Source organism: Cavia porcellus, unplaced genomic scaffold, assembly GCF_034190915.1.
Source record: "Cavia porcellus strain 051 isolate PalLab524CR breed Dunkin Hartley unplaced genomic scaffold, mCavPor4.1 scaffold_16, whole genome shotgun sequence".
NCBI classification, from domain to species: domain Eukaryota; kingdom Metazoa; phylum Chordata; class Mammalia; order Rodentia; family Caviidae; genus Cavia; species Cavia porcellus.
This window is the reverse complement of record NW_026947499.1, coordinates 59,736,075-59,752,886: the sequence shown is the minus strand read 5'-3', so window position 1 is coordinate 59,752,886 and position 16,812 is coordinate 59,736,075. Positions and strand designations below refer to the sequence as shown.

General features: G+C 40.8%; 1 protein-coding gene across 5 annotated transcripts in view; it reads left to right on the top strand.

Annotated features, from left to right (window-relative positions):
- Filip1 (filamin A interacting protein 1) overlaps window positions 1–16,812 on the top strand; it is a 223,602-nt gene that overhangs the window by 109,093 nt on the left and 97,697 nt on the right. For all 5 annotated transcript variants that reach the window (XM_063226903.1, XM_063226901.1, XM_003477904.5 and 2 more), the window contains one exon: window positions 15,850–16,131. In XM_063226903.1, coding sequence (XP_063082973.1) covers window positions 15,856–16,131 — 276 coding nt within the window. In that variant the 5' untranslated portion in view covers window positions 15,850–15,855. Of the gene's footprint in view, window positions 1–15,849; window positions 16,132–16,812 lie in introns of those variants that run through there.

Genomic DNA, 16,812 nt, shown 5'->3' with positions numbered 1-16,812 from the left:
CGGGTCCCAAGGGAAAGGAAGGTCCGCAGCTCTTTCTGATGGAACACCCTGCACCTCTGCTATCTCAGAATCTACCACATACTTACTGGTGCCGCATGTTCCCTCCAGGAAAGATGCATTTTCCTCATCAACCTCCCTGGGTGACCTGCCTTGCAACCCTGCCTGGAGGATGCTGGCCACTTCTCTGAGCTGCCTTCCATGGCCGCTGGGCATGTGGCTGGCTCTGTCTCCTCCATGTGCCTTGGGGGCCCTAATTGCCATCACATGCTTTCGAGGTACTGCAAGATCTCTGATTGCCCGCGTTGCGTATGGCACCCCCAGAAGTCAGTGAGAAGGCTGCTCAGGAGCGTTAGCCAGGAAATGATGTCAAGTTCTTCCACTTTGGATTCCTCAAGCTCTGTGGGAATTCCTTTCCTTTTATATTCATCCCTCTCTGGAAAAAAAGAAGAGAGTGAGTAGACAGAGAGCATAGCCACTACACTCTCTTCTCCCTGTTCTTCTCTCTGTTCTTTCCAGCCATTTCCTAAGTACTGTAAACTGGGGAAGGGGAGATGGGTGGGGAGGGACAGAAAACATTTCCATTTCTCCCAGCTTAAACACATCTATCAATCATATACGTGACACCGTCTAGGTAAGTGTTGGCAAACGAAGGGCAAGCGTCAAATTGGGCCATCCTGCCTTGCTTACTTGTCTGTGGCTGCCTTTGCTCTATGGTAGCAGACTTGAATAGAGGTGACAAAGACCATGTGGGCCTCTGAGACTAAATTTAGCACTGATCCTTTTGCAGAAAGCTTGCCAACCCTGTGGTAGACGTGAGCAATCGAAAGTAAAGTAGCTTGGTCCCGGGGGCCATGTTCGGAAATCAAGAGCTGTTTGAGCAAAGTAGTTAATATGCCACAAGTTAAGGCCTTTCAGTTTGGGTGCCTTCATAATAACACTGCTAGTGCGACACACACGGAGTGGGGCAGAGCCCGCATGCACCTGTGCATTATCACTCTTATTTTCCAGATGAGGAAGTTATGGGTTGGAGAGGTGACTTTTCCAAGATCATAGAGTAAGTGTGGAGGATGGAGAATACAGCTTTCCTGATTTCACATGATTATTGCCAAGGACTTCTCCATCAGTCCCTGGAGGGTTCAGCCAGCTGGGAAACCCTAATCCTGTTGATGCATGAGGGCGTGGGATGCTCTTAGGTCCACTGTTGGATTGGGTGGTGTGCTGAGGAAGGGCGGCTGCAGGTGGGGAAAAGCAGTGGCTGTTATTCTTTGAAAAGTTATTTCTAAAGGTGACTCATTTTCTTGCATAATTCCTGCCCACACATTGTCCAGAAGTTGTGCCCTGCATTTCACTAAATTGTTAGTGTACCTTAGTGAACTTATCACAAAGTCCTCCAGCTTAATGACTCTGGCCAACGTTTGTGTTCACAATCTTTGAAGATTGGTTGATTGATACAGAAACCACAGCCTGTTAGTATAGTATCAGAGTGATAGTCATCTTTAAACATCCAATGAGTATCTCTGACACTCATGTGGTTTCAGTTGCGTTCGAAGTATGCATTTTAGTAGGTAGGAATAGTTCTTACTTCTCTCTTTGCCTCGTTTATGAAGTAACCCTGCTGAGTTTTCAGTTTGAGTGCTTTACAATTTGATCTAATCTATGACAAGGGTGTTCAGAGTCAATTAGAAGAGACAGAAGTCAGCAGGAATTCAAAATAGGGACAGCCTGATTTCACACACTCCAGCTGGTCTTAAGTTAGTCTTTTTTGTTACATAATCTAGGGATTTGAAGGAAAGGGTATTTGCAGAACACCTGGATTCAGTTGACATATGGCAGGCCACGGGAATAGATGAGGTCACCGTCAACACACAGTTGGGGCAGTTTGTTATTCTGGTCTCTTATCAGCATGAAAGAATGATGTCATCCAAACCACTGCGTGTCTTTGTCTCATGGAGGCTAACACTGACCATTAAATTCTTGGTCTCATGTTTCTTGAAAATACAATCAAATTATCTCAGAATGTTTGCAATTTAAAAATATTTTTTTTTCCTAATGGGAAATTTTGCACAGTTGGCTTAGTAGAATGATTAGCTTATCCACAAACTAGAATCTTAATTTGGCTAATGAAAAAAAAAAGTGGTTCAGCTCATATCCAGTTATCATATCAACGGTTACATATTTACAACCTCAGTGACTTTTCCAGTTCAAAAGGTCCAAAATCTAGACAGCAAAGGCAGGGTTCACCTGTCAGCTCTGTTGAAAAACTCCTGCCCTGTGGGGTCTAAAGGCAGAGTAGGTGTCTGAGGGGAGTGGGAAGGAAAGTGGGCTGAAAAGAGTAAGCGATTACATGAGTAGAAGTTAGAGGAAAAAAGTCTACTGGGATAGTAGGATCTATCCGGGTGGTTTGAGGATGTTTGGGCATGTGTGTCCTATATCTAAACCAAGCCTCGTAAAAGTGTGGCTATGAACTAATTCATGAGTCCTCCTGTATTTCTGACCTGGAGAATCCAGACAGCTCTGAGTTCTAGATCAATCTTTCCCAGGTACTGACCATATTACTTTTGCAAATGACTATTACAGTGAGCTCTGCTTTCCCTATCTTTAAGTGAAGGGTAATTATAGAATCTGCTTTACTGGGATGTCAGTCAGCATTTGATGAGATGCTAATGCAGCGCACATCTGCTTAGTGCATGGTAAATTCTTTAGTAAAAGTCGGGTAGCTATTGTTGCTGTTGGGTATCCAGAACAAAGGTACCATTTAAGAATAATTTAGTCAGTATGATCTGAGAAAAAGTCTCAGGTGCTTTCTTGCTTGCTACAAGTAGACCTGCTTGGTCAGTGATGCAGAAATGGTTAACCCTTATTCAGTTCTTCAGCTGGGCCTTTTTAGGGATGTTGAAATGGAGCAAGAAACTCTAGATCTGGCTTGCTAGGAGTCTGGCAATTTTCTGGATGTTTAGCAAGTTTAATTAAGTTAAATGGTGACATTGCTTTTGCTTGAGAGACAGTATGGTTCAATACTATTAAAATGCATGAAAAAATTATAGTGGTCAAGTGGAAAATTTCACCTGATATTTACCAGAAAACTGAAGGGTTTTTATAGTCTTTTAAATGTGAAAGTCGTTCTCTGTATGTAAGCAGTGATTATTGATTGTATCCTATATCTAGTGGAATAATGACTGCAGAATTACAATAGTACGATATCAATGTAAACATTTTAAAATGTATTTGAGGTTAGAGAATGAATCACTGATATTGTAAACGCCAGAAAAATGTCAATATGTCACCATTACTGTACATGTAAATATATTCCTAAATAGTTAAATGCTTTCTCTTTCATATAATTAAGCATAGCACTATTTCTGTGGAGGAAGAAAGCAAAACCAAAACCAAAACAAAACAAAAACAAAAAGTCCCTATCATAGACACCCCAGGTGGTGGGACCAGCTGGAAGTGTGTAAGACTGATGGGAACTCCAAGATCTAGGACAACACAGTAAGGCAAAGTAATCAGCGAGACCAGTAACATGCAAGCATCTTAAGCAGGAGCAAGGAAATGGCAACTAGACTCCGGAGAACTCCACTAACAGAAAACCAGTCCAGGCCCCCACATTCAGAGGCTAAGATTGGCTCCATATCCAGCACATTGCTGGGATATATCACGGACATCACAGAACTGTACACACCAGAAGAAGATAGCTCTTGGGATAGCTATAAAGAACCAACTACATCTGGAAGACATCCCTGAGGAATGGACGTCTCCTTTCCTCCTTGAGTGAGGCCTCAATGCTAGTGGTAGAGCTATAGATCATGGGAGGTTGGCAGGCATCATCCGAGAAGAGAAAATAAAAGAAAAAAGAGAAGGTGGAGAATAGCAAGACTCAGAAACAAGATGAAGCCCCAGACCCCCAGCCTACCTAGGACAGACTTGGAATTGCACGAGATGGGTCAAGTTGGAAGTCAAATACTGGAACTTTCTGAAATGATAACAACAGACATGAAAAAACAAGTGGAAAAGGCTACAGAGAAAATGATCTCTCAGGTACAGAAAAGAAATGATGCTTAAAATCAAACATATTAGAGAAGACACAAATAAAAGAATAGATGAGGCTGGGCATGGTGGTGCATACGTGTAATCTCAGTACTCAGGAGGCTGAAGCAGGAGAATCTCTGTGAGCTTGAGGCCAGCCTGGGCTATAAAATGAGTTCAAGGCCAGTCTCAACTGCAAAGTGAAATTCTGTCCAAAAAAGCCCAATGTGAGAGAGAAATGAAATCCATGAAACAAATCCAGACAGAAATCCAGGAGATTGAAACCTCTATTGAAAGTGTATGCAACAGACTGAATGAAGGAAAGGATATAGTTTCAGAACTTGAAGACAGAATTGCAGCTAGTGATCATGACGAAAAAGATAGCTCAGAAATAGCAAGAGACCATCAAAAATCAATCCAACAGCTATAAGACGAAGCCAAGAAGAATAATGCAAGACTGACTGGGGTCAATGAGAAACCTGGGGACAGCACAGAAACTATAAAATCTAAATATGTATGCACCTAATGCAGGAGCATCCAACTATATAAGACAGTTATTAGTAGACATGGAAAATAAAATGAGCAATAACACAATTGTAAGGGGAGACCTTAGTACCTCATTGTCATAGGGAGACAGATTCCTAGAAAGAAAATCAGCAAAGAAATATCAGAGCTGAACCAAACCTGTGAACAAATGGACTTACTAGGAAGAAGACATGCCCTGAAGCGCCACTACCACAGGGTAGGGGGTGCATCGGTGAAACACCACCCCGTGTTTCTCCACCACTCTGGGAAGCCCAGTTAGGAGTAACCAAGGTTCCTAGTCCAATCTTCTACACCAAGAGATGGCAAGCAATGCAGAAAACACCTGGGATGTAGCAGTGGGCTGATCTGAGGAACACAGGACAGTGTCAAGACAAGGAGCAACATACAATCTCAGAGCTCCAGCCCACACAGAATGAGTTAAGGAGTCACAGACATATGAGAAATTAGAAGTCACACACCCGAAATTTCTGCAAAAATAACAACTGAAGTAAAGAAGCAATTCAGTTCTTGTATTGTTGGGTTAATTTTACATGTCTGTGTTGGATGGTCTGGGCAGCTATTTTGAAGATAACATAAGGCATTATAGTAGCCATTGTTAATTTCCTATTATTTTGTTTTGAAGTACTGTATTGTTTTCATTATTTTGTTTGGTTTGGCTTTATTCTGCCTTGTTTTGTTTGATTGTATTATGTCTGATAGTATGTGCAGCTATTTTGAAGATGGCAAGATATATTATGGTGACTTCCTATTGTGTTGAAGTCCTATGTTGCTTTTATTGTTTTATTTTGATTGACTTCATTCTGTTTTATTTTGTTTGGTTTTATTCTCTTTAAAATAAAAAAAATTAAGCAAAAAAAAAAAACCCCAAAAGTCACTATCACAGACACTGGAAATGAATATCAGGAGGGAAATGTGATACCCAGGTGCAGGACCACTGATCAATCCTTCATGCAGAGGGTGTGCATGGGATATAAGGAGCTGTATAAGGACGCTTGGTCTGGGAGTCCCAGCCATTTCCTTGACTAGCTGTGTGACTCTAGGCCTCAGCTTCCCCTGATTTGAAGCGGGAAAAGTATAGGTGCTAGCGTGCATGTTGCTTTAGGGAGATAAAATAGAAACTATCCTTACTAAAAGTTGTTAATATTCTAGACAGGTCCCCAACACAAACACCAGAAGCCATTCAAGAACCACACTAGGCAGGTTATAATTAAGTGCTCTATGGGTGATAAATGAAATGCACCATTGGGAAAAGGTAGAGGAACAAGTCAGCTGGTCTTGAAGTAGGAAGGGAGGTCTTGTGGAGGATTGGCCAGGAAGGAGGCTGATGATGGTTTTACATGGCCATCGGGGTCAGGCTTCAAACAGGAATGGAGTAAAGGAAGTTCAGCTCAAATTGGAGGTATCTGGGTGGAAGCTGACTATAGCCTCTCCGGTTCTGTGATCTGGGCAGCAAGGTTACCCTGTGCCCATTGGAGCCCTAGGTAGAAGGCAATTGGGATAATTAGAGCTATTTGTGCCTTGTTGGTTTCCACATGACCGGACGTAGGGTCCAAGTCAGTACCCAGTAGTCTCCCTACCCACCTTCCAGTCTCCAAAACTGTGTTGAGCTCTCTCCTTTCCTTCTGTCATTTGCTCTCTTATTTTCTCTATCTTCTTTTCTTTGTTGTTGTGTTAGTGTTTCAGGAGACAGTAGAAATGAATACAAATACTAGTGCACCATATTTATCCCACACACAGTATTTGCATTACTTTATTTTAAAACCTTTTCTTTGTGTTAGGAATTTCTCCAAATGTTACTAATTGTCTTTTGGCACCTGTTAGCTACTACATATTGATATATCTAAATCTCTTGGTCTACAGTGGTACTTGGTTCACGAACTTAATTTGTTTTACAGTTTTGGGGAAGATGGCCACATTTGTGTTTGTGTGAGGAAGGTGGTGTGGTTGTGTTTGTCAAGTAATGTAGAGTTTATGAACAGAAGCAAAGTTTTGTCAAACACTTGCTTGAGAACAGAATTGTTTGCATGCAGAAGTATTTGTGCATTGTGGTAGGACTATATTTATGTTTTCATCTGGTTGTATTCTAAGCTCTGTGAGCCTGTATTCCTGTATGTAAAATGCTATAATTTCAAATAATCAGAAGTCTGCTACATGGCATTGTTATAATACAAAAAAGTTATATTACCTGTTCTCAAGGAGATTATATCTTTGGAGCATGTCTAGAAATGCTGAGTAATTAATATAAAGACTAAGCATCTAAAATTGCTGAGGGGGGAGAAATGGTACTTGTTGGAAGAGTCAGAGGGGACTTCATGAGTGGAGGGGCAGAAAAGCCATTTTAGGAAAGGAATTCATGAGCAAAGATATACAGATAAGTTATGCCAGAATTACTTTGTGAATAGAGAAATTTGGCAATTATATGTGATGTATGGGGAGGTGAGACTGGAAATCGAATTTTCTGGAAGTGAAAGATCTTGGATCTGTACAAGGCTGGCTGGGGATAGAGGAAGAACAGGGCGCCTAGCTTCAGAAGACACTATGGTGAAAGAGCTAGTGAATTGGGTTCTTATCAAAATATTTAAAAGAGGTTGCTCTATATTACCATTCAAAGGTAAGAACTAACAGTACAGTCTTTCAGACTCAGTTAAGCAACTTAATAAGATTCTTTATGCAACTTTATAAGATTCTTTTTTAGTTCATAACAGTTCTTTAACCTATTATTTTGGTCTTTTTTTTTTCAAGAAAACTCTACTAGGTCTGCTGATACCATCCTTAAAGGATATTAAACAGAGCTTTATATCTTAGGGGCTGGCGTAGAATAGTCTTTTTCTATTTCACAACAGTTATAATATTTTCTTTAGCCTTTTGATTACAATATGACTGCAAGAACTCTAAAAGAATCCTCTCTCTAAGATTCTGAAGTTTTATGAGATTATTTAGAGGAATTTTCAATTTGGATAGATCTGTGATAGTAGAATTTTTTTTTTTGTCTTTTTGAGACAGGGTCTCACTATGCAGCTCAGGCTGGCCCTGAGCTCACTTTGTAGCCCAGGCTAGTCTCGAACTTGCAATGATCCTCCTGCTTCAGCGTCCCGAGTGCTGGGACTACAGGCATGAGCCACCAAACAGGGCTTGCCATAGTAGAATTTTTAAAAATTAAGTAAGCCAAAACCTGACTATTTTGAGGGCTTAGTGAATGTAGAAAATGAGAAATAAAAAATCATTTATACAGCTTGTTAAATAATGAAGGCTATTAAAGAAAACTGTAAAAAACATTCGGGACAAACTGGAAACATTTCTGAACAGCAGATGATGTTAGAATGAATGATAATCTCATGAGCAGTGCTCAAACATTTCTTGAGTTGGGATAGTTAAAAAATTTAGTCCAGGAGATAAGGTATATACCCAGGAAGTAAGCTGACAATAAACCTACTGATTTAATTGACCTTTTACATCTTAAAATTCACTGATGATGTAAGACTAGAAATTTTGTTTCTTTTTTTCTGCCTTTAACTTTGGATGCTTTGAGTAACGTCATTTATGCCTAAAAAATTGAGGACAACTCCCTGCAAGCCCCCCTTGCCTTAGGCCTTCAGCCAGGCCACACTGTAAAATACAAGTTTTTATTTCCTGTTTAGTACATATTTTACTTTAATTATACAGAAGAGAAGTTTCTGATGGTGGTGACCATTGTTGATTCATAACAGGAAAAGACAAAAGTGCTGGAGGAATGTGCAGGTGTGGGAGCGATAGGCCAAGTTCAAGGTTAAGATCTGCAGGAGCGAGGAAGCCGAGAAGCAGCGTTTCAGTGCTGTAGATGGTTTCCTTTTTTTTTTCTTGCTCTGAACATATTTTTTACTTCAGCATAAGTGAGTCCAAGCCTTTACATTTTCTGATTCCTGTGAGACTGTTTATCTGACACTGTTATGCCCATGTGTGGGAAGAGGGGGATGAAGGGGACCGACTGGCGATAAGGAGATTCACGATAACATTTACCCTTTTCCTTTCTTCCCATTCTAGTCGCAAATTTCATGCCAAGTATTGCCGACTGATTAATAGGAAAGGAAAGGAAGTATGGTTCATGAACCATGTCAGGATAATTTGCCTCTGAAAGAGAAGAACGTGGGCCTCAGAAAATACCAACTCTAAAGGAAATTACAAAACCTTGTATGCGCCTTCAGTTTATTGGCCCTGTTCTTGGAGAGAGCTTTCTTCAAAGGTTGCACATTGTGATGAGGCAGAGGCACCCTTGACTTCTTCCAGAGCGTATTCTAGGCGTCCTGCACTGGCTGCCAGACCATCAGCTGTAAGGTGACCTGTGGGGTCCCGCTCCCCTGTTCTGCTTCCTGCCTGCGGTGCCCCTGAGCACAAGAGAGAGGATCCAGTCAATAGCTGGAATGTTTGCCATTGTTCAACTCTGAGGCTTTCAATCCGATGGGTTTGGCACGGTCTTGGTCCAGACTATGTATCCTGTTTTCATAGCCTCTGCCCTTAAAATCTGACCACATTGCTGCTCAGGAAGGTTTTGGAATGATTCATCATTTTACAAATTCTGTCACAGGTTAATGATTTTAGAAAGGATATTTTAGCTTAATGACTTAATTTCAGTTCTTCTAGAAACTTTATGAGAATGTCTATGGAGGTGGAAACATTTCAGCTGGCATTAATATATTTTTCTTGATCCTCTGGTTTACAGAGTGTCCCCCTCCTAATCGCCATGTGTTTAAGGACTCAGAAGGAAGTCATACCCCAGGTCTATATCTGATTCTAATGCCCACTCTCCTGTTCACATGGAGTAGCAGTGTGATCCAGGCAAACATATTTAATCTCCTTCAACCTCATTGGTCTAGCCTGTAAATCTCAGAATAAAAACACCTCGCTCAGATGGTTGATGGTTACATGCAGATGGGCTGCTGCATGTAAAATGTTTCAGACATTGTATAACACTCACGAAAGAGTAAGTGGAAACTATTGAAAATAAAGAGCATTAATCTTACTAAATGAGATGCATGGAATCCATTATTCTGGATTATATCTGGACATTCCCCTCCTACAAAATAGAATAAAGTGGTTTAAAGTGGACTTTATTGGTAGCAGACATGGTTACACTGTCGCCAGCTAGGTTGAGTCCTTGCTTTTAGTAATAATGGAATTAAAATTAAGGCACAAATCTACAGGAAAAAAATTTTAATTGGAAAATTAAAGGGAAGATAGGAAAAGACTCCAGTTTAAGTAGCTAAACAGGTTCTGATACCAGAGGGGTTCAGACTGTCCTACTCTCAAGATAGGAGTCCAGCCTTTAAGGAATAGCTGATGGACCGGGGTCCAGTTGATGCTTATCTCAGTCCTGGTGCCGTAACTTTGGAGTCCTCATAGCTAAGGGATGGTTATGTTCCCATGAAAGAGAATTGCCTGTCTGTGGTGGTCTCAGTCAGGTGGAGCTCTGCTGGAGACACCCAGGTGTAACTGAATATCCCTGTAATCCTTTTATCTTTGTCCTGAAGAGGGATGAAATCCTGATTACAGCCTTGTCAGGCCAGCTCTCAGGCAGACACTCCTGAATGATCAACATATACCCATGCAGAGCTGAGAGACCTGGCAAAGGCTTACTGTAAAAAGGATTCAGAATGAAACTTGAACTTTGTTCTGCTTTTAGTTCCTGGTGAGTATTTGTAATTCCAAGTGAAGAGGCTTGGTTCATAGCAAAAATGACTTTTGAGTCATTGGCTGTTCCAGAAGAAAACACAAATTAGGGTCTTAATATACAGCAGATAAGAGTGCAGGATTCTGCCTGTTTCCCATCCCTAGAGTGGTCCCTGACAGTGTTATTGGTATGTGGAAGTGGGAACTAATATGATGAAGTCTCAGTTTACATTTTTTCTTTGTTTTTAAAGTTTTATTTTAAAAAGGATAAAACAGAATAAAACCAATCAAAACAAACCAGTGCCAGAGACACAGGACTTCAAAACATTACAAAATCAGCAACAGTTACCATAATGACGCTTGATGCCATCAAAATAGCTGCAGATAACTTTGGATGTAGTAAAAAAAATCAAACAGAACAGAATAGAATAGAAACAATAAAAACAAGACAATGGATGCAATAAAGCCAATAATTGTAAATCCAAAATGGCTGCCATAATATATCTTGCTATCTTTGAAATAGTTGCTCCTGCCATCAGGTTTAACATAAACAAAACAAAAGAAAATAAAACCCAACCCAACCCAACCCAACAAAACAATAGAAATTATATAGGACAATTGATATAAAACAAGACCATAGGGAATCAACAATGGCTGTAACTGTCAGAAGGAGATCCACCCCCTCCCTAGATGCCATACCGCTATCCTCTGAACCTATGATCAGACCACTGGCCCTAGACTAGCAATGTTAGTGAAACACCAGAGCACCACAGGCATCCAATCGCATTTTACCTCCATAGCTATCATTCCAGCCAGTGTTTCTCTGGATAAGCTGGTCCCTTACAGCAGGGGTTGGGGATGGTACTTCTTGTTTGCCAGCCCACACACTGGAAGGTTAGGCATCTATCTGTTCCAGTCTGGCAGTGGCCCACGCATGGCACTGGTTCCCAGACTGGTCTTACTGGCTGGTATGGCCTTCTACCTCTGGTCTGTGAATGGTGCTGACTCACGGGGAGAGGCTGGGGTCTGTCTGTTGCAGTCTGGTGGTGGCCCACCCCGCTCTCAGTTATACTTATATGACTAGCTGGGTCTTCTAAGGAACATCTTTGTCTTTCTTTCTTTGAGGCCATTTTATTGTACAAATGAAATAGACAGTGTTGACCCACTTCAGAGAGAAATAGGTCCCCATTATTCCATAGCTGGATGTCTTTAGTTTGAGATGAGACAGTTTTCTCACCCGCCCCCATCCATGGTCTGAACTTTATATGGACTGTGGACCTTATCAGCAACTTAGAGATTGTCGTAGTCAGTGGTGGCAACGAGAACAAGACAGCACAGGACACATAATTTATAGTATTATTTATAAGGTCACCCACAGAGTCAAATACAGAGAAAGTGCAGGAAATCTGTCTATGCCCTAACGACCTAGAAAATCAAATCCCACAACAATATCCTGCATGAGTCCAGCTGAAGATCTAGAGCCCATGACAGTTCCCCCCATGAGCCCAACTGGAGGGCTAGACCTCATGACAATGACTCGTGCAAGTCTGTTTCATGGATCTGTGCTGGGAAGGCCCTAAGATCAGCAGTGGAAGCTAGAAAGTCTGTGCCAGCGGGGTGAAGGGTCTGTGCCAGTAGGTTGAGGGTTCTGCACTGGAGCCAAGAAGCAATGCTCAAACTAAGGACCAGGGATCCCCTAAAATGTGCCACAGCCATCCTTTGTGACAATGAGGTCCCAAGATCCTCTGATGAGAACAGCCGAGTCCATATAAGGAAGCCAGAGTGACAAGCTTCTCCTGGAGACTGAGCAGCACACATCTTCCCCTCCAGAGCCAGGAAGCAATGCTCAAAGTAAGGACTAGAGCTCCCCAAAGTGAGCCACAGCCATTCTCATCACCAAGGTCCCGGTCTCCTCTGATGACAAGAGTTGAGTTCATATGAGGGAAGGCAGCATGACAAGCTCCTTCAGGAGAACCAATGGCTTCAAGTAATACTAAAGCAGAATCCACAACACTCTGCTCTTCCTCTTTACGTCTCCTTTTTATGCTGGCAATAGTCCTCTACACTCAGTGCAGTACAGGACACAGAATTTGGTTCAACTGGTTTTTAAGTTGATCATCAGTTTTCAGTGTCCACAACAGAGATGCTACCATTCTCTTGAGCTAAAGTTTGAAACCAGAAATTCGTGTTTTTTTTTTTTCTTTGTGGGTGGGTGGGGGACAGGGATCTGGGAATCCAACTCAGGACCCCATGCTTGCAGGGCAGGCGCTGCACCACTGAGCTAAAATTCTCGGCCCCTCATGTAGATCTTATTTAGAGCTAATGAAGTTTTCTTTCCTTTTCAAAAAGACTCCAGCCACCAGTCCCAGCCTGCTCATGACTTTCTGCCTAATATGACTGCATTCAACACAGCTTTGAGAGAAATTATAGCTTTTTTTCCCCTCATAAATGCTGCTGAATTTGTTCCTGAACTTTCTAGACTAGTATGTTATCACTGAATATTTTTGCATCACAGAGATAGAACAGGTGCTGATTGGAGACTTTTATGTGGAGATAAATATAAACGACCCTATTCGGCTTACCAAGAAAGGGTGAAAATCTAGGCATCCATGTCAAAGGAAGAGTAATTAATGCAAAATTTCAATGACACAGAAAAAAAATATTTGTAAGGAAAATTAATATCATGGGTCTACCACGTGAGATTTTTCCATTGACCAAAGTGAATGAATGTGGAAGGGAACAGGGAACTCCAGCTTTCAACGTGATTGATAGTTACATAATTCTAAAATATGTGTTTTTTTAAAAGCCATTAATATAGTACTATAATAATTTATTTTCAAATGTTAACCATAAATTTTTTATAAAAAACTAATTTTTAGGAAAAAAGAATTATAAAGAGAATTGATACTAAGTAGATTCCATTTCATGTATTTTGTAAGCATGTGTAATATAGAGACAGTTACATATTTGTCCTTTCTTAGGAATACTCCCATCTGTCTGTCTGTCTGTCTGTCTGTCTCTCTCTCTCTCTCTCTCTCTCTCTTTCTCTCTCTCTCTTTGAGATAGGGTCTCATTATGTAGTTCAGGCTGGTCTTCAATTTACTCTCTAGTCCTGGCTAGTCTCAAACTTGTGGAGATCCTCCTGCCTCAGCTGGGATTGTAGGCATGTGCCACACACCAGCTTTCTTCTCCCTCTCCCTCTCCCTCTTCCTTTCCCTCTCCCTCTCCCTCACTCTCTTCCTCTCCTTCTCCCCCTCCTCCTCCCTTTTTTTAAACCAGCTTCTTTCTTAGAAATATACTAATGCTATGAGTAGATTAAGCACAAATATACAATACAGTCAGATATAAATGCCATGTTTGAATAAGACTGTGCTTAAATTTAAAACATTACTAGTCAAGTGTGGTGACACAAACCTATAGTCCCAGGAAACTGAGGCAAAAGGATTGCAAGTTGGAGGCTTAGTGAGACCTTGTCTCGAAATCAGACAAAAAGGGCTGGGGATACAGCTCAGTGGTAAAGCCCTTGCCAGCATGTGGTAGGCCATGGGTTTAAAGCCCTATATCATGTTTTTAAAAATTCCTGTGCTTTTGGGAGCTATAGGTAGTCTGGGATTTCTCTTAACTCTTGATCTAAATTGAAGTTGTCAAATTAATATTTGATTCATAATCTCAAAGAGCCTGTAGATCTTACAGAGAATATTATTTCAGATAAAAGGAATTCATATGTGTAGGGAGCTATGGGAAACCAGATTTAGTTTGGAAACCCATGTGTTTGAGCTGTGATATGTCACAGATCATGAGCCTCGTTTGAAACTTTCTATTCCTCATGTCTTTTTTCCTTCTTTCTTTGCCCCTTTGATCTTGAGACCTCAGTTTGCCCGTGCTGCCCATGGACGAGCTGTGGGGACAGACAACAGGTCTACCTCAAAGTGTATACTCTGGCTTCTGAACAGACAAGCAGGTTGTCTCCGCTCACCAGTAAAGCAGAAGAGGTGGAGAAACAAGTGAACTCATCACAGAGCGGACTGGAAGCAGGGAATCAATGTCAGGGATCCCTTCTTCTCTTTAAATTATTTAAAGTTAGGGTGCTGTAGAAATTTCACATCGCATACACACATATCCATATGGTTACAAGAATTTGTTCAGACTAGGAACATGAATGTAGATTTCAAGATTGGTTGAAAGAATTGAATATAATCTGAAAGGAAACATCACACTGTGTTTATCTTTCTGTTGTAAACCTAATGTTTCTAAAACTTTTTCCTAGTTTTCAGATAACAAAGTCCCTGTATTTTAACTGGAATGAATGATGAAAATCTTGTTGCTTAGCTGGGCAGGGAAAAGCCTATTTATATTGAGAGTTTTAAAATAAGCCCATGTGCTAAACTACTATTTTTAAGAGCTTAGGCATGTTTTGTAGAGCAGCTCTAGGATATCAGAGATCTCCCCGGGCACACCAAGTTTTAGCCTTTGAGCTTAGTCCATCTGTCTGCAGTGTAGCTGCTGATCGGGTATGTTTCTCAGGCGTCACCAAATAGCTCTCGGGTACTTCCTGTGGGGAATTAGGATCCTTGCAACTGCTACCTTCTTTCTTCATTTTACCCCAAAAAGTGGTTTAAATTTTTTTATTTTGAAGTTAATCTGTTTTATCTCAATTCTTTGAGCTCTCATTGCCGTAGATAACTGACATTAAGAAGATACCACTTTTGCAGAAAGGAGCTATGGAAAAATAGAATTCCGTATCATTATAAAAAGCATCACCTTCTTCCTGTCCTCACCCTTGCCTTTTCCTCAGTCCATTTCGAGCCCCCTTTAGGGATATTTCTGCACACTGTAATGTTCAGCTGATTCTTGGCAAGATTTGAGGTTTGAATTTTTAGATAAATAAACTTTTTATTTTAGGACAATTGTAGAGTCACAGAATTTTGCCAGTGATTCCTCATACCTCATGACCAACCTCCTTTGTAGTTAATATTTTGCAACAGTATGATATATTTGTTACAATTAGTGAGCCAATATTTTCTTGTTGTCCTTGTTATTGTTATCTTTTTTTGTTTTGTTTTATTTTTGGTACCAGCAACTGAACTCATGACCTCACTCTTTCCAGGCAGGAACTGAACAATGTCCTGGCCCTCGCAAGCCAATATTGATACTTTTTTATTGATGAAAATTCATGCTTTATTCCAATTTCCTGTTTTTCCTTAATGTTCTCTTTTTGTCCCAAGATTCCACCCAGGATTTATTTTCCATGTCTCCTTAGACCTTTCTTGGTTGCAACAATTTTTCACATTTCCTTGTTTTTGGTAACTTTAATAGTTTTAAAGATTACTAGTTAGGAGTTTTATAAAATTGGAGTCTGTCTGATGCTTTACTCGAAATACCCTGGAGTGTATTAGTTTTTAGGGAAGAAAATCACAAAGATAAATTGCCCTTCTTACCAGTTTTCACCATTTCTTGAAGATCAACCAAGTGTTTTCCAGAAGGTCTTATTAACATAGTCATTAAAGCTATAAGAAAGCTGGGGTTGGTCCATTTGTTTGTGTTTACTGGCACAGTTGTAAAACATGTAAGAATTCAGACAAAACTATCTTTGCTGATAGTAAAGAATATCTTCTCTTTTTTCATATGTTGTAGGTGGGAATGAGATCCCGAAACCAAAGTGGAGAAAGTTCCTCAAACGGGCACATCTCCGGCCCCAAGACCTCCAACACCAGCAATGCCGAAGAGAAAAATCTCTCGGAGGAGGCAAAAAAGAAGAACAAATCAAATAGGAAGGAGGAGGACGTCATGGCTTCAGGAACAGTCAAACGGCACCTAAAATCATCTGGTGAAAGTGAACGAAAAACTAAGAGATGTCTGGAGTTTTCCAAAGAAGAACTCATCCAGCTACTCAGCGTCATGGAAGGGGAGCTGCAGGTAGAGTCACACTTTCGGTTACTGTTTTTCTAGTTGCTAAGCAATTAGAAAAGAGATTATGAATCTATCCTCCTCACTGCACTGCAGACTTCATGGGGACAAGGAATAAATATGCTTTCTTTATGATATGATTTTGGTAATAATTTAAGATAGATCTCTGTACTAGTAGGCAATCAATCAGATTTACTAATTCAGACATCAACTAGGTTGAAAAATGTGTTAAAAAAAAGTATTAAAATAGCCTGGTGAGATCGATTGTTTTGCTTTTTTCTGGCAGGTGGAGGAAAAGAAAGCTAGCAGGAAAAGGGGCAGGAGAGGAAGGAGGCTTTGTTGAAGTTAGAATTATTGCTGAGTCTGCTCTCAGCTTATCATAACTTCCAGCCTCAGTTTTGTACAGTATTATAGAAGTCAAAATGTACAGGAGGAGAAAACCATACGGGAAGAACCTGAGAGTTTCTCAAAGCATTTCAGGTCTCTTAACTCACTGGACCTCAGGAAAATGCAGCAATCAATATGTGTATTTTATAACCGAGGATACTGAGGTCCAGAGCTGAATGTGGATTATCCTGCTCACACTCCAGGCTTCCTGATTCTTCCGATTCTAGGTCTAGTGGTCCCAATTCTCGGTCTAAGGCCCAACCTTATCTTAGTTGCTATGAGCTGTGTCCCTATCAGGTAGTC